This window comes from Punica granatum, chromosome 3 (genome assembly GCF_007655135.1).
Source record: "Punica granatum isolate Tunisia-2019 chromosome 3, ASM765513v2, whole genome shotgun sequence".
NCBI classification, from domain to species: domain Eukaryota; kingdom Viridiplantae; phylum Streptophyta; class Magnoliopsida; order Myrtales; family Lythraceae; genus Punica; species Punica granatum.
In genome coordinates, this window is record NC_045129.1 from 1162329 (window position 1) to 1180270 (window position 17942).

The 17942-nt window shown below is 38.2% G+C and overlaps 2 protein-coding genes across 3 annotated transcripts; both read left to right on the top strand.

The window, feature by feature from the left end:
• The first annotated feature begins 2859 nt into the window (after nt 1-2859).
• Nucleotides 2860-7695, top strand: LOC116200083 (probable LRR receptor-like serine/threonine-protein kinase At2g23950). The gene is made up of 11 exons (XM_031530760.1): nt 2860-3379; nt 3766-3898; nt 4027-4098; nt 4540-4683; nt 4813-4884; nt 5021-5080; nt 5368-5468; nt 5564-5695; nt 6040-6384; nt 6530-6909; nt 7011-7695. Exons 1-11 carry the CDS (start codon nt 3289-3291, stop codon nt 7395-7397), a joined length of 1917 nt encoding a protein of 638 aa, XP_031386620.1. The 5' UTR covers nt 2860-3288; the 3' UTR covers nt 7398-7695.
• Nucleotides 7696-12266: 4571 nt separating this feature from the next.
• Nucleotides 12267-17221, top strand: LOC116201267 (AFG1-like ATPase). Of its 2 annotated transcripts, none has more exons than XM_031532435.1 (15): nt 12267-12631; nt 12982-13349; nt 13628-13707; nt 14223-14323; nt 14433-14555; nt 14706-14775; nt 14908-14994; nt 15153-15218; nt 15304-15396; nt 15500-15556; nt 15654-15752; nt 15856-15946; nt 16045-16133; nt 16285-16478; nt 16756-17221. In XM_031532435.1, exons 2-15 carry the CDS (start codon nt 13124-13126, stop codon nt 16859-16861), a joined length of 1482 nt encoding a protein of 493 aa, XP_031388295.1. In that variant the 5' UTR covers nt 12267-12631; nt 12982-13123; the 3' UTR covers nt 16862-17221. The 2 variants fall into 2 exon arrangements, with proteins under 2 accessions (XP_031388295.1, XP_031388294.1); XM_031532434.1 differs by having other exon boundaries at nt 12268-12631; nt 15654-15782.
• The last annotated feature ends 721 nt before the right edge of the window (nt 17222-17942 follow it).

Below are 17942 nucleotides of genomic sequence, written 5' to 3' on the forward strand. Positions count from 1 at the left end.
AAGTCTAATCAGTCAATTTAATGTCAGAAATTCTCATGAAGAATCCCACACAGCTAAAAAGTATAAAATAAAATAATATTATTTTTTAAGCAAATAAAAAAAAAGCATAATGAATAATATCAATGTAATCAGCTCCTCCCCTCCCCTCCCTACCTGAGAAATAAAGCTTTTGTTTTTCTAAATTATCTATCATCAAATAAACAAACAAATGACTCCTCTTAGTCTGTAAATCATTAAAAATGAAAGAGCAATTTTAATGACCTGATTGATTTCGCAATTTGATTTTAAAATTTAAATTTTAACTTTAATTCTACTTACTACACAATAAAAGTTAACAATATAATTATTATTTTTTAATTTTTTTAATCATTTAATTCATTTTTTAATAATAAATTTTTTCAAATATTCATTTTTTTTTTCACAATTTAACAATACAATCATTACTTTTTTCAACTATTCATTACTTTTTCACACTTTTTCTCATAATTCAACATTACAATCATTACAAACAAATTAAAATCAAAACTAAACTCAACTAAATTCAATTCTAAAACCAAACACATTATAAAAGTGTTAATGACTCAAAAAACATGAATTTTATTCATTTTTTCAATTTCAGAATGAACTTTATTTTTTGATAATGAAGATACGAACTTTGATTTTCTTATCAAATTAAACACTTACATCATTTTCCATCCATTTATTTAACGTGGCGAAAATGGGTGCCTACACGACGAACAATGTCACGCCATTGTCTACAAAAATTAAATAAAAATTAAATAAGAGAGAGAAAGGCCTTGATCAAGGAAACGGTGAGGGTCCCAACTAGCCACCGCAATTCCCGATTGGAATCGTTGGTGACCTCAGAGGGTTTCGACAACCTCAATTGAGGGTTTTGGTTGGGATTGAGTTATATGGATAAAAATGATATAAATGCCTAACGTAATAGGAAAAATAAAGATTGTGCCTTTTTTTGCAAAAAATAAAAGTTAGTGTCAAAATTAAAAAATGAGTTAAAATTTATATTTTTTTGAGTCATCAATCCATTTTAAAATTATTGATTCGATTGATGACATGTTTATTGGTGTTGTTTAAGTTACTAAATAATATCAATAAAAGAAAAACTGAGACTCAGAGCAATTTTTTTTTCAAATTCTTTTCTATTTTATTTATTTGTTTGTTTGTTTGTTTATTTTTTATTAACCTAGGGTGTCTAGGTTATGCACGACTTATTCCCGAGACTCTGTCAACTCTCAGAGGCACTTTGATGGCTTCAAAGAGTTTCGAATCCGAGGTCGGATGGATATTTCAACTCCTCTCAAACTCTTTGAATTATTTTCTTTTTTATTTGGGCTGTGGGTGAAGGATTCACAAAGTCAATGATGACGAGTGTAACAGAGAGCTCAGAGCATACCTTGAGAACAAGCATAAGGTTCAAAAGAAGAAGAATATACAGAACAGACTGTAGAGTCATAGCCTATACATACAAATTGAAGGAAAATAGAAAATATAAATAAATATGAATTTGCATTAATTTTGATGAATCTATTGTATTTTTTCTGTCATTATAATTTTTTTCTCAAATATTTTATCTTATACTCGTTGTTATATTAATAGAGACAATCATTGATTAATGAACGAAAAACAATCCCCAGCTGCTCTATGTTTCTTGATTCTGTGTCATGGAAGTTTTGACTGAATTCCTTTTTTATGGGTGAATTGAATTCCATTGTTTTAGCTGGAACAAGTAATTGAAGGAAGAAATTTTGAAAAAAAAGGAACCCAATAAGCCCGCAAATTTTAGTTGCCATAGCCATGTTTGCTTCGCTTCTCGAAATATTGGTGATCCTACTGCTCATATTCGATCATTGTAGTTTACGTCGAAAATGTCTTGTGTTGTATGTGTCAACCTGCTTCCTACGAAGACCCGATTTTGGGGCGACTCGGTGCTAGGTTGTTTCATACATTACATCCTCCCCCACGACACCAAAAAAAAAACGAAAAAGAGAAAAAAATGAGCCAGAAGTGAGGATCAACAGGGTGAATGGAGATAAGGTCCCTATCTAAAGATATTTCACTACCTTATACCATGAAGGCTCATTAGACATTGATTTTTATACTATGTTTGATTTGTGAGACATGTTTTTAAAATTTTAACTCTATTCACTACACAATAAAAATTAACAACACAATTATTACTTTTTTTCTTTTTCTCAATTTTTTTTAACTATTTAATTCAATTTTTAATACTAAATTCTCTTAATTATTCATTACTTTTCTCATAATTCAACAATACAAATATTACTTTCTCTCAACTATTCATTATTTTTTCACATTTTTTCTCATATTTCAACAACCCAATCATTACAAACAAATTAAAATCAAAACTCAACTCTACTTAATTCTAAAACCAAACACATCATTAAGATTTTGTTTAGGATATGGTCCCGAATTGTTCAGCAGACTCACTCACAACTCGACTCCCACCATGGACTTCATTATGCCACCCGACATTCATCGGCCTATAGTAACATATGGGAATCAGACCGTATCCGGTTCGGACATATCGATTGAACAACATAATTAAAAACATGTTTTGGATATTTCGATTATTATTAATTTTTTCTTATCCATCGGGAAAGGAGAAAATATTAGAGAAAATCAGGGAACCCCACTAACGTCCCTCTCAATTTCTGGTCACTCACCTACCCCTTCCTTTCCTTCCTCTCCTCCTCCCCTCCCTCCCTCCCCCCCTCCCCCTCCCCCTCCCTGTTCGTATCATCCTCTCTCTCTCTCTCTCTGTAACAAACCAACCACAGAGCACAGACACACTCACCTGCTGCTGCTTTTTTTTTTTTTCTCTGACTGATAACAAGGGTGTCCGGGCCACTTGCTGCTTTTGCTTTTGCTTCTTCGTCCCTTCTTTTCTCCATCTTTTCCTTCTTTTTTTCCTTCTCCTTTCCCTTTTTCTTTTCCGGGTTTTTGTGTGTATTATATTATCTGCGACCCCAAAAAACAAAAGAGAAAAAGGAAAAGCTGTAAAGAGCCACCTCCCCCCACAAACCCAAGAACGTCCTAACCAAAGCTTCTTCACATTGGAAAGGAAAGAAACAAAGAGAGTAAGAGAGAGAGAGAGAGAGAGAGATTTGAGCTCATTCTTCACCCCTTCTGTGGATTTCCATCTCTGAACGGTTTGGTGGAGAATGGTTCTATAGTATCAACAACTGAAGAAGAAGAAGAAGTAGTAGAGGAACAAGAACAAGAACAACACCACCACCACCACCACAAATGGCTTTCAGTCTCAAGCTCTTCCTTTTCCTGTTCTGCATTATGCCTTGTCTCGTCCCCAGCATTTCTTATGAGCCGAGAAACCATGAAGGTTCCCTACCACTCTCAGTACTCCCACGACACAGTACTTTCACATGTTCTTATTTTTGTTCTCCCATTTTCTGCATGTTTTTCTCTTTGGACTGTTTCCGTGTTTTCCTCCGCCGGAATAGTCCTATGTCGGTATAACATTTTTCAGCTTTCGCTCTTCCCACCTCTATATCTCCGTTTCATTTCAGCTGGTTCCCCTGAAACTCGACTATGACCAGAGTTCTGTCAAACTCATTTATCCAACAATTCTTATCTTAAAACAAAAAATCAACCCCCGAGAAATAAAAAAGTAAAATAAAGGATGCATAATACTGGGTTACAGCTTCTTTTTTTTGACACATTAATTTTTCATTTTTGGGGCTTTTAGGAATTGTCATTTTTGTGCAGTTGAAGCTCTGATTGGAATAAGAAGGGAGCTGAATGATCCTCATGGAGTTTTGAACAATTGGGATGAAGACTCTGTGGACCCTTGCAGTTGGGCTATGATCACTTGCTCAAACGACAACCTTGTCATTGGCCTGTAAGTTTTGACATTTCTTGCTTATTTTCTCTTGCAAATTTTTGTCAGTTACTTTTTAATTGATATATTATTCGGATACAGAAATTTCCAATAGTCAATTGTTATTTCGTTTTTGTGTATTTATGTAGGGGAGCACCAAGCCAGTCTCTATCAGGAACTTTGTCTGCTACTATCAGAAACCTCACTAACCTTAGACAAGTGTATGCAAATTTTGAACTTCAACTCTCTATTTATGGGATCCTGATGTTTGTTTGCAAATTTCAATTGACAAGAGAAGCAAAATGAATCGACCCGGATGGCGAAATCGCTTTCGCTCCCAGAAAGATATAAAATTCCTGCTGTGCTGACCTTCCCCAGCACCCAAACAAGAATCAAGTTGTTAACAGTCCATTACTGAGAATCTTTTAGTTTTTCATTTTTTTATGTGGAAATTCTTTTTTCTTCCCCCTTAAAAAAAGAAAAAAGAACACTTCTTAAATTCTATCATATATATGTATATAGTTCCAGCTGCTACATCTTTTCTTCTGTAATTTCGAGAACTGGAAACTGAAACCTATATATATATTATAGGCAAATGAACAAGTTCCGGTCTTTCCGGCCGATTTTTGGATATACAATTTATTTGGTTTTTGAACTTATAGGCTACTGCAGAACAACAATATCTCAGGAAACATACCTCCAGAGCTTGGTTCTCTACCAAGGTTGCAGACTTTGGATCTATCTAACAACCATTTCTTCGGTCTGATACCCGAGTCTCTGGGTGAGCTGAGTACACTCCAATATTTGTAAGTATATTGTTATATACTCTAAATTATAATTTTAAAACTTTCTGAGTTTGTTACTTTGTGAACGTCTGTTACCATATTGAGATGATGTACCACTGTGCCATTTTTGTCATGTAATGATGAGGTTAGAAGGCTAAACAACAATAGCTTGTCTGGAGCTTTTCCTGTGTCCTTGGCCAAAATCCCTCAGCTTGCTTTCTTGTGAGTATGGCTTTCTTATTGTCTCTGTTTTCTTACAGCTCAGTCATTGCCTTGAAAATAGTGACCCCCTGCAATGTCTTGTTAGACTTGCTAGTTGCTCCTCGTTTAGTTAATGATGGTGCTCTTTTCTTGTTAGGGACTTGTCATATAACAATCTGAGCGGACCTGTACCTAAGTTCCCGGCTAGAACTTTCAAGTATACACGCTATCTCTCTCTCTCTGCCCCTCAGCTTCATTTATCTTTAAGATTCAGAATGTCATGTCAATGCTTGGTTATAAGTTATACAGAATGATCTTTGGCAGTTAAAACATGAGAAATCTTGCAAGTGATAAACTGTCTGCTAATCTAAATAATGTTTGAATTGGAGGATAATGATAAACCTAATATATGAAACATTTACCGCAAGAAGGTAATTGATGGTAAATTATGCTCGGTGCTCTCTAACATGTTTTGCCTTTCCATGATGTGCTTGTATGCTGTAGCATTATCGGAAATCCGCTAATTTGTGGTAGAGACTCCACCGAAGGCTGCTCTGGTTCAGCTTTCCCTGTCCCGCTTTCCTTCGCCTTGAAATCATCTCCCGGTAATTCAGTTCTTCAAATCTCCATCTCTGTACTCCTGTCTATATCAATGTCCCTCTTCTGACATGATTTATCTTTCAATCTTCATGTTTTTCAGATAAACCAAAGTCCCAGAAATTGGCAATTGCTCTTGGCGTCAGCCTTAGCTTTGCAACTCTTATGCTCTTAGTGATTGGTTTCCTTTTGCACAGAAAGAAGAAGAAAACCCATCTCATCCCTAACATTAATGGTTAGTAACTTCTATTATTGTATCTGAAATATCCACCTTAGAAAGTTTTATTGAAGGGTGAAATGCAATAATCCCTGTCACTACTTGTCTTATGGATTTCCTAGAAACTATTTATACATGTATATATTGTAACATGCAGCATTGGATTACCCGGGTTTTCTATTTCCCTTGTCGTCAAAATTTATGTGCCATGGGATGATTGTTAGCCCAGGAATAAATGAGAAATCAGGCTTAAGGAACATTTCACAGAGTAGCCAAATGTTGAAATAGACTTGTGCAGTTGTTCAAAGGTTTTGACTAGTAAAGTGACATTTTTAGTTTGTCATGTGCATATGTTTCTGCAGAGAAGCAAGAGGAGGGTCTAATTAACCTGGGTAACCTCAGAGCTTTCACTTTCAAAGAGCTTCAATCAGCCACAGACAATTTCAGCTCTAAGCACATTCTTGGAGCTGGAGGTTTTGGGAACGTGTACAAGGGGAAGCTCGGGGATGGAATGATGGTGGCGGTAAAACGGCTGAAGGATGTTGTGGGTACCACTGGTGAGTCCCAGTTCCGGACGGAACTGGAAATGATCAGCTTGGCAGTTCACCGGAATTTGCTGCGACTAATTGGATACTGTGCAACTTCAACCGAGAGGCTTCTCGTGTATCCCTATATGTCTAATGGGAGTGTTGCTTCTCGGCTTAAAGGTTTGTGCTTGAAATATTTCTGGTAACCAATATTAAATCTTGCTTTTGTATAGGGATTTCTGTGACCATTATAGCAAACTGCTCCGATTTTCTAGATTGAGATATGATGATTGAACCCACGTTGAGCTAAAAGATTGTCCTGCAGGAAAACCTGCTCTAGATTGGAACACGAGAAAGAGGATAGCCATTGGAGCTGCCCGTGGCCTTCTATACCTTCATGAGCAATGTGATCCAAAGATAATACACAGGGATGTAAAAGCCGCTAATGTGCTGTTAGATGACGATTGCGAGGCTATTGTTGGTGACTTTGGTTTAGCAAAGCTTTTGGACCATTCTGACTCACACGTCACCACTGCTGTCCGTGGCACAGTCGGGCATATTGCGCCTGAGTACCTCTCCACAGGCCAGTCATCTGAGAAAACTGATGTGTTTGGGTTTGGAATTCTCTTGTTGGAACTTATAACTGGAATGCGGGCCCTTGAGTTTGGAAAATCGGTCAATCAGAAAGGGGCAATGCTTGAATGGGTAAGTTTATTCTTCCGAAGAAGTCATAACACCAATGGACGTGATTTCTTATATGCTTAACAGTGGTGAGGACAGATACTGAACTTAAATGATGGTGACAGGCGAAGCAAATACAGCAAGAGAAGAAGCTCGAAGTGTTGGTGGACCGAGAGCTTGGCAGCAACTACGACCGCATCGAGGTCGGGGAGATGCTCCAAGTGGCGCTCCTATGCACTCAATACTTGCCGGCCCACCGCCCAAAAATGTCTGAGGTGGTCAGAATGCTCGAGGGCGATGGCCTTGCCGAGAAATGGGCGGCAGCACACAAGCACATCGACCCCGCGTTGAACTTCTCCCTCATCAACAATGCAAACAAGAGCCTCCTGAAGCGTCGTCATGATAATGGCCGCCATCATGATGGGTCGAGCACGGTGGTGGGCGAGGGTGATGATGACGACGATGACCACTCCTTGGATACCTATGCCATGGAACTTTCGGGTCCGAGATAAGCGAGTGGGGGGGCCAAGGAAAAAAGAAGGCTAAAGTAATTTAAAAAAGGAAAAAAAAAAAAAGAAGAAGGAAAAGGCTAGGAAATATAGGGAAAAGGAGGAAAAAGATGATGAAAGCTTAGGTTAAATTCTTTGTTGTTTTTCGAGAAACTAATCAAGGACTAGGTGGGCGTGGCTTAGGACATCTGGTTTTTCTCCACAATTCAATGATGTACATAAGAAAGGTTGCTACTTTTTACCTTCCTCTCCCTTTGGGAAATTTCTGATCTGCTTAGGTCTCTTTCTTCTTGTTTCATCCCTTTTGAGGATTTGCTGGTTGTTTGCTTGTTTCGTTTTGGGGTGGTGGCATGGGGGGAAGAAGGGAAAGAAGGGACATGACATGCTGTGTTCCCAAGCTCTTAGACAGACAAAGTGTGCTGTCCCCTCTTTTCTTGTATATATACAGCTGTGATGGTCTCTTTTCGAACCGTTGTTTTGTATCGACTACAATACAAAGCATTGGTACGGTTGTGGTGTGGGCACTGTTGCAGTGACTGTACGCTGCAGAAGAAGTGATGCTTTGGAAGTGTCACTGTCACTTTTGACTGCTGGAGAGAAATCACCCGAATGCTGTCGGGAAGCGCTCTTGATATGTCATGGGAGTTTCTATCGATCCCGATAGTATGGTACCTGAGACCCTTATGCTTATGATATGTCATGAGAGTTTCTATCGATCCCGATTGTACGGTACCTGAGACCCTTATCAACTGTTGGGTTAGATATTTTGTTGCATGGGGATAGACTTCTCCAATCCGACCGAAGAGACGATACAATTTTGGCTGGTAATAAGGAGCGACGGTTATAATTAAAAAAATAAAATATTGTGAAAGTTATGAATTAAGACAGCTGCTTACAATGAGAAAAAAGAATGTAGCGCAGCGTAGGTTCGATTCTCGTAATGAGATTATACATGACTCTTTATTTTATCTATTATGCTAGGCTTAAAGACCTCTCTTGTAATCGAAAGGACAGTCGGCTATAACGATTTATCCGAAATCATTATTGCTCATGGCTACGTGAGATGTGAAACTCGATCCTGATATATCAGTATAAAGCAGAAGTTTGTTAGTTTGATGGAGGCCCATGTAAGGGTAGTTCCGCACGTTCAGATTCATCATGGGCCGTCCATCATTCCTCAACTGCATCGTCCATTGGGCCTAAGAGGCCGACTTGACGTCCACATAATCCATGATCAGAAACTTTTTTCAAGAATCAATGGACTATAGAGGTCGAGTCTTTGATCCCCGTCCGGTTTAGTTGTTCGAAATGTTCGGTCTTTAGTTCGATGTCACGTGTTTCCGTTAGTGTGGCCGTGGTTCGGTCCAATATAAACTCGGTCTCGGTGGAGGCTACATCATGTCCAAAAAATGTAAAATTAAAACGAGAAGTAATTTTAATTTGACTCGGCTAGTTTTTACATGTTATCATCATAAAATGTTAAGAAATACGTCGTGTGGGTGTCATGAGTCATGATTGCCTTTATCCTTTGTTAAATTATAGGGTTTACTATGTTTAACAATTTTTATATTTTTAATTAATTGGGTTCATTAGGATCCAATTAGCTAGGAACTTGGAAAATGTGGACAAATATGTCCCTGTAAATAAATAAATAAATATATATATATATATATATTCTTTTTATACTTATAAAAAGAATCAGATGCGTTTTAGATGAAACTGTGCAAGGTTTTCTTAAAATATGACAACTTGGCATGTGCTTTGACCGGAGACAGAATATTAATTTGATGATCCCAAAAACCTCATGCGACATGACTCCTTTAGAATATTCGCCTTTGATTATGAAGCGATTGCCTCCCTTTACGTATCCCTTGAATTCAATAAGCAAAATTATTACCGGATAAACTCCATCACAACAATAAAGCAGGTTGATATGCGAGAGTCCCCGATAGATTCGGCCATGTCACGTCCGAGAATTATTGATATATGTTGCCCCACATCGAAAAATTGAGAAAGAAACCACAAGCTTATATGAGACTTGGGTCCAGTAATTTATGAGCTTAAGTTTTTGGGTTGCAGATGGACTCAAGTCCGTGTAGGCTCAAGTGGATATTTTACATGGTATCAGAGCGGGTTATGCTTCCGCGCACTCATGTGGACTCACACCACGCCAGATTCGATTTCGAGGTAGCCAAGAGTGCGCCTCATGTTAATCAGGTCCAAGAGTGGTCCGGTCTAGTTCCGAGGTAGCTAAAGGTGCGCCTCGTTAGGCCCGAGTGTGGAGCTCGAGGCTAGTTTGGTATTTGTCCCCCCTTATCCGAGCACGGAAGATGATACTCGGCTCGGGTCAGTTGTTAAGGGCCCGTGTTTAAGGCACGTGGCACGTGTTGGACCACACGTTGTCACGTGAGGGCGATTGTTGATATATGTTGTCCCACATCGAAAAATTGAGAAAGAAACCACAAGCTTATATGAGACTTGGGTCCAGTAACCTATTAGCTTAGCCTTTTGGGTTGCAGATGGGCTCAAGTCCGTGTAGGCCCATGTGGGTATTTTACAAGAATAGGGTAAATTTTCGTTCTACATGTCATTTTAGAATTTCAAATAATCTAAACTATCAAAAACAACTATAAAAAACTAGTGGCAATTCGTACCGAAATCACTCTTCTTTTTTTTTTTGGCGATAAGCTTGAGATGTATAGAGAATGAAGTTGTGGATATTAAGTCCTTGTTTGATAAGAAAACCATCGGCACTTCATATATGTCCGACAGTCGTGGGATTTCATGTCAAAACTCAAAATGGTATCAATTACATCAACTATCAGCCACCTGACTCCAACCCATCACAACCTTATCTAGAACTTGCCCTTCCCTTTTGCTTGATTGGGACCAATACAAACCATTGCACTAAAAGGACATGTTCTAGAAAATTCATGGCCTTTACATTCTACACGGAGTCCCGGTCAAGCGGTCCATCCTCCATGAGATGTCGTAAATTCAATGGAGCTACAACACTCGACGAATTATTTCTCGCCAACAGTGAATCCATCTCGAACAGAAAGAAGTCGACGTGCATCATATATCAGGGGCAAAAAAAAAATCGTATGTCGCTAATATTATATTACATGCCAAAAAAATAGATTTTTGCGGAATAGGAAAATAATTTTGACAAAAATATCTTAACAAGAGGGAAATTAATATATCGCAATTATGTTTTCAAACATAAGCCATAATAAAGGAAGGAACAAAACTGGGAAAAGGCCAATTGGTGTCCACGCATGTCCCAATTAAAAAGGAAAAATCTCTTTTTAAAAATAAATTTCAGAATTCCATTCTCCTTTCTTATATACCATTCGCAATTTATTTTACAAAAACGCTAAATCTAGCGTGCTTAAAAGTTCTTCCTAATCCAAAATGCGCTCATACTTTTTGAATAACCTGTAAATATTGTATGAATTGCAATTTACATTATCGTGATCGAAGTTTTAAATTAGTAGAAATTTTAAGTTTATTATTCATAAAATATAACAACACTTTTCATTTTGACATCGCGATCACACTTTATTTACAAAATTTCTTTTTATAGGTATAGTACTTATCCCAAAATTGTTTTTTTTTTTGAATAATTTATCCCGTCTTTATTTTTCAAAATTGTCGAAAGAAAAAAGTTTGTCTTGTTTTGGGTCCCATGTTGAGAACATTTATATGGTGTTGTGGACTAACGTGCGCCACAGTTGCTCCTGCGGGCCCAACGCACTTACATTTGATGGCTCCGTCAGATGAAACATCAGCCGTTCAATTTATTTACCAATAGGTTTCTGGTCAACTTTATAATATTTCGAGGGGAGATGGGTGGGTCCCACCTTTCTGTTTGTGGCGATGGGCTTACGTTATGGTATGGTATGGGACAAATTAAGATTGCACGTGGTCGTGGGTCCCCCCACCTGAACAGAGCATTACGATTTGTAGAACCCGAGATTAAACCCTAATTAAATCCTAAAACCTTTCATTAATGTTTTCCTTTTTTTCCCCATTTATTTTGCTGGATTTTTTAGATTTATTTATATATGATAATGATAAATCTTTTGACAAATAAAAATAATTATAGTTACGAGGATGATTCTCATGACAATGAGAATAATAATTAATATATATTGATATAAGGCCCATAAATATTTTTTTTTATGAATATGCCCATAAATAAATGAAAGATTTCGATGAAATTCTATCATTATAATTTATAGTAAGTTGCATGGGATTTAAATGTTAAGGATAATATATCCGTTTTAAACTATCTTTTGGATAGATTATATGACTTTTCATTTCGACGCAGAATTAGATGCTTGAATTTTTTTCCCTTTATTTAGCAATGCATCTCTTTTTTTCTTTTTTTTTTCCTTGCAATTTTTCAAGTGTGTTTGGTTTTAGAGTTGAGTTGAGTTAATTTTTTTATTTTAATTGGGTTGTAATGATTATTTTGTTGAATTATGAGGAAAAGTGTGAAAAAGTAATGAATAGTTGAGAGAATTCAGTATTAAAAATTGAATTGAGTATAATGGAGGTATATGTGAATTTATATATGGATCTCATCTTTAAAGTTAACAAGTTGATTTTTATTGCGTAGAGTTAAAGTTAGAGTTAAAATTTTAAAATTCGATTGCGAAACTAAACGAAGTATTTATATCTTTGATTCTGAACTGGCATCAAATAAATATCAAACCCAAAAGGATAAAGAAAATAGGAAAAAGGACAATCATTATTATCTCCAAGAAACGAAACAAAATAAGAAAAAGATAATAAAAAAAAAGGGAAAGAAACGCTATTGATGGCGTCTGGGATGAGGAAAACGAAGTTATATTGTAATGCAATTCTGAGTCAAAAACAGCACAGCGACAACCCCAACACCAACGTGTAGATTCCCAACCAAACCTCATAACAATTGGGAGACTTTCCGGTTACCTTCTCTCTCTCTCTCTGTCATCCCTTCCGAGGGTCGGCCCGGAAACTTTGGTGGTGTCTTTGCAGCTCCCAACATCAAAGCAAAGAGCTTTTTCTCTTTTCTCGCACACAATCTTCCTTGTTTGGTGTCTCTGGGTCGCTTAATCCTCCGAGGAAGGAGGAAACTGACCTTTTTCCTCTCGAAAGATCGGGTTTTTCCATTGATAACCCCTGTCATTAGACGATTCTTCTGGGCGGGCTTTCTCGAAGCAGGTGGCGTTCTGCTTCTGTCGTTCGAGGTAGATTGTTTAATTTTGTTGAGCTGTAGTTTTAGCATTTATCGAGGTTTGTCGAAAGGTATCTGCTATTTTGTGTAGTTGTCTTCCTAAAGACTGAGGTTTTGTGGTCGATCAAACGAGTGCTTTTGAGCTTCATTGCAATTACTGAAAGCGACCCAAGTTCTGTGACTGGGCCAGTTTGTGTTTGAATGAATTGCTTTAATCTGTTTATTCTGATTCTCCTCGAAGTAGCGATGGTGAGAGGTTCATTGTGTGCTTGCCTGCCTCCTGTTTGCTCAAGGAACCAAGAATCTTCTTTGTTCTCTCGCTTTTTCAACATTTTAATAATTTTTATGCACTACTTGTTTCAGGGATTCTTGCATGACTCTGGGACGTTGAATTGAGCCACTCTTGGAGATCTTACTTATACATTGGAGACTCAGAGAGTGGTCCAATTCTGAATCTCCGATTTCAGTATACTGTTTTCTCAGACGGGTCCCTATTCTATTGAGAATGAGAACTGCGGTTAAACCAGTTCGCCAAATTCGAGCAGCTTTTCGGCACGAGTGCAGCAGCTATTTGTCTAATATTTCCAGGAGGAGAAACTGTTTGGCTGATTCCAATCTTAGTGTGACTCGTAGGCCTGCCTGTACTTACGATTTCGGTAGATATGCGATCTCCACTTTATTGATCTCAAGGGCTCTTTCCACTGGTGCTGCCAAAGTCAGTAACAATGAGGGTGTGTCCTTCTCCTTGCCTATGTAGTTCTAAGTCTTAGTTTGGCAGTGCTGTATATGATGGGAGAGAGTGTTGAAGTATGAAAAGTTCATTGGAATGGATTTCTGGGTGTAGGCTTCTCCTTGAAAATCTCTGGCCAAAAGCCATCATCGGAAAAGTTGTCAATGAGAAATGCTCGTGACACTGAAAAGCTCCGCCAAATTGATCCCTGTTGCGCTTATTATTCGATTAGTAGGATGCATTATTTTGCTTAATTTTCAAGTTACTTGGTATTGGCAGACCTAGGCAGAGCAGGGCCTCTTGTTGAGTATGAACGCAGAATCTCTGCCAGTGAGCTCGTGGATGGTGACCTTTGCCAGGTGTGAAAACTCTCCTGTTTGTTCCGATAAACAACTCAGATATTCTTTTTCTAGTTTGAAAAATGTGTTTTAAGTTTCTGTTTCTCCTTGAATCTTTTCAGTAATCAAAGACAAGGTTTCATTATTCATGCTTAACACACTTTCGGAATTGCTGTCCAACACTTAATCACCATATACTACTTGTTTTATGAGCTTTAGAGAGGCAAATAACATTTCTTCATTTGTTTTTCTTCTGCATAGTTTTGTAAAGGATTCGAAAAAAAAGCTGCTTCTGCTTTCTAAGACCAGTGAATACAGATCTTTGTTTCGCAATATTTATCTGCATGTTTTTCACGGCCAAGCCAATCAGCCAAAAGATAGTAATGTCTTGTTCTTTTCACCTGGTTAAACATGATGGCTCTAGTGGTTGTGAGCATGTCGCTTTGCCCTGTTACTGGATAGCTTTTGTGAGAAGTGTGAGCTGTCCAAAGACCATCTCTGGTTTCAGTATTGAAGAAAGTCTTGGGATCTTTTAGGTAGGCACCTTGAGAGAGCTGCAGAGGCTCTATGACGAGCTTGTTGAGTCAGCTGATGCCTGTAGGTTAGATCGTTATGCTACTTCCGAAAAAGCTGGAAGGTACTCCTTTTTTCTCCCCCTGCTATCTTCTAGTCTCTTCTCCTGCATCTTTTTACCATTCAAGATAAATCTTATCGAATGCCGCTTGCCACTTTGTTTTGTGGTTCAGGAGTAGATGGTTGTGGTCTCGTTTCATACCACAGACTTCATGTTCACCGGTCAAAGGTCTTTATCTATACGGTGGTGTGGGTACTGGGAAAACTATGTTGATGGACTTATTCTTTGATCAGTTGTAAGTTTGTTTCTTTTAGTCAAAATACATATGTTTATTCTGTTCAGAATTCTAAAATTTATGATCTGCAACTTTCAGTTCTTTGTTGCCTTTTCCACAACTGTTTGCTGCGTGCGATTTATTTTCTAGTTGACTGTTTCTGAATTCTAGGCCTTGCAACTGGAGAAAGAAGAGAATCCATTTTCATGATTTCATGTTAAATGTCCACAGCCGCCTGCAAGTGAGAATTTTGGTTATTTCTTTTTTCAATTTGTTAAAAAAAAAAATCTTTTTTGAAGTAGGTTTGAAGATCACACTTTCTCTAAGTTGCATTGCTCCTATTTGACTGACACAAGAACCTTATCTTATGCAGAAACACAGGGGTGTGGCGGATCCTCTCGAAGTTGTTGCAGGAGAGATATCCGATGAGTCAATCTTATTATGTCTCGATGAATTTATGGTACATGCATGTATATTCATTCAGAGTCATCATCTTACATGATTGTATCCGATTTCCTCCCTGACTTGTGTTTCTTTCTGGAATTTCCTGGGTAACTGATGTTACATGATTTTTTCCAATTTCCTGCCTGACTTGTGTTTCTTTTTGGAATTTCCTAGGTAACTGATGTTGCTGATGCTCTGATCCTAAACCGTCTATTTAGACAACTTTTTGCCAATGGAGTTGTAAGTATCAAAAGTTAATCCTGTACATGATTTGTTGTGTGTCATTTGCTTTATTTGCTGAAAACTAAATGTGATGAAAGTTTAGGTTCTTGTTGCCACCTCGAATCGTGCTCCTGATAATCTCTACGAAGGAGGACTGCAGAGGGATCTCTTCCTGCCCTTCATTTCCACTTTAAAGGTTCATTTATGGAGACCTCTACCCATTTCTTTTCTGAAACTTCACATTTCATGGTAAAGAACAAGGAAAAAGTAATATTGGTTTTTCCCCCCATGAATTTCAGGAAAGATGTATAGTTCATGAAATCGGGTCGTCGGTAGACTATCGGAAGAAGACATCGGTATAATTCTCTCCCTCTGTCTCTAATTAGTTTTTTCTTATTCTCCTGAAAGTTGAAAGTCAATAATTTGCTTTCCCCTGTTTTTCCCTGATCTCAGGCTAAGGAAGGCTTTTACTTTGTGGGTACTGACCTATCGGATTTTCTCAAAGAGAAGTTTCAAGAATTGGTCGGAGACTCTGCTCCGGTCCCGCAAGAGGTGGAAGTCGTAATGGGACGGACATTAAAGGTTTCGTCAGCAACCTCATAAGTTATAGCTGAACACCATTTTCCTTTGTTTATGATTTTTTCGCCATGATTAGGTCCCACTTGGTGCAAATGGATGTGCCTATTTTTCTTTCGAGGAACTCTGCAACCGGCCTCTTGGTGCTGCTGATTATTTTGGGCTCTGCAGTAAGTCGCTTATTTAGATAAGCCAGAGGACAAAAAGTGGCTTCTTTCAATTCATTTCTGTCAGCCATTATGTTTGAAACGTTTTATTTTATCTTCAGAGAGTTTCCATACTCTGGCACTTGACGGTGTACCCATCTTCGGGCTCCATAACAGAACTTCAGCATATCGGTTCGTTACATTAGTCGACGTAAGTCGTGTCTTGTACTCTCTTTCTAATCTTACTCCTTTTTCTCCCAAAATTGACCTACGTAAGGTTGGGAATTTCCTTGACATCTTTACTTAATTGGATTCAGGAATGTCTAGAGATAATGACTTTCTGCTTATTTGATCATAACTAGGTCATGTACGAGAACAAGGCAAGGCTATTGTGTACAGCAGAAGGGAGCCCTTACCAGCTGTTTGAGAGAGTCGTGACAATTTCTGATGCCCAGCAGATGGCCCCAAGGACCTCTTCGAGATCGCGGAAGAGTGATGATCTCGACCTTTGTGTTGATAACGAGCTGGGTTTCGCAAAAGACCGTACTATTAGTAGGTAAGAAGCTGCAAACTTTCCAACTCTAGGGAAATATTTTGCATGCGATTTTCAGAAAGCGCTTCCTGAGCAGCCACTTTCCCCATTTTTAACACGACTAATGAATCGCTGCGGGTACTGCACTAATTGTCACGGAATCCACATCATTAAGCAGTTGTGAATGACTGGATCTAAATGGATCCGGCCAGAATCTTCTCTTATTGGATTTATTCATGAAACGTGTTGTATCATTGTCTAATTTTTATGCAGAGTGGAATAATTTTTTGACTCGTTGCAGGTTAACAGAAATGAACAGCAAAGAGTATCTGGGGCACCATGCTGCAACGGTAGCCGGAAAGCAGATCCCAGAAGAGAGTTCGACAGTAGATGCCGTCCGTGCATGAAATAGAAGCAAACAAACGTTAATTTTGTCAGCAGAAATCGTGAGAATCCTGCAGTCATGTTCCCGAGGCTGAGCTTGCCCGAACATGGAAAAGAGGGAGCTCTGTCGACCGGTAGAATATTTATTGATATTGATGAAGATGATGATGACGAAGATGAAGATATGAGTAATGAAATAATCTGGGATTCCCATTTGTACAGTCCATTTCTGGTGATTTGTGCTTACATACGATAGTTTAATAAGAAGGAATTGATGACCCACAACTTTTATACCTTTTTGAGTATTTAAGATGGAATGATAAGTTGATTGCTATTCTATAATCTTGTAATTTTGAATGTATTTTGCGCCGATAATTGCCCCATTGGTTTGAGAAACTTCTAGTTACTACCCCTCTCGTCTGTCATCATATTCACGGCATCTACCTCAGATGCAGTTTGCTCTCGACGTATGACATGAAAGTGGCCATCGGTCTGCATCGCAGCCTTTCCAGTATAGTTTTACAGATTACGCTACCGAAGAGTCACTGGTGGGTGTTAGGACCAATTACTTTGCCCAGTTAATCCGATAAGAGTTGCCGGGGTAATTGATTTGATTTGAGTTTATTAACTTGCCTTGAATGAATTGGGTATTAAGATTAACTGTTGGGCGTACTCTTACCTACTTAAACAAGCAAGCTGTTACAAATTTGTAGCTTCCAAACAAATGCGTATAGAACTGAGCAATCTACTCCCCAATCTCTTCGATCATGCTTCTTGAATTCCCCTTATCTTCTCGAAGCACGTATGTACGTACGTTTAGACATTTTGTACACTACAAAGATCAAACAGCTCGTGCAGAGCGTCAGAATTGGTGGAAAACGCGACAAAGGATTGAATATGCTATATCATGAAATGCTCGTTTTAAGGATTTTTATCATGAATAAATACATAGTTTCCCGTTACATTGATTAGATCTGAGTTCGGTTTACAAACGAGGAAAACCTACTCGTCTCGCAAAGATGGTTTAAAGACGGATGCATCATGCATGACTACGACTTATTCTTCGTATATGGTTGTATATAAAAGAAGACTTTGGGCAAAGCA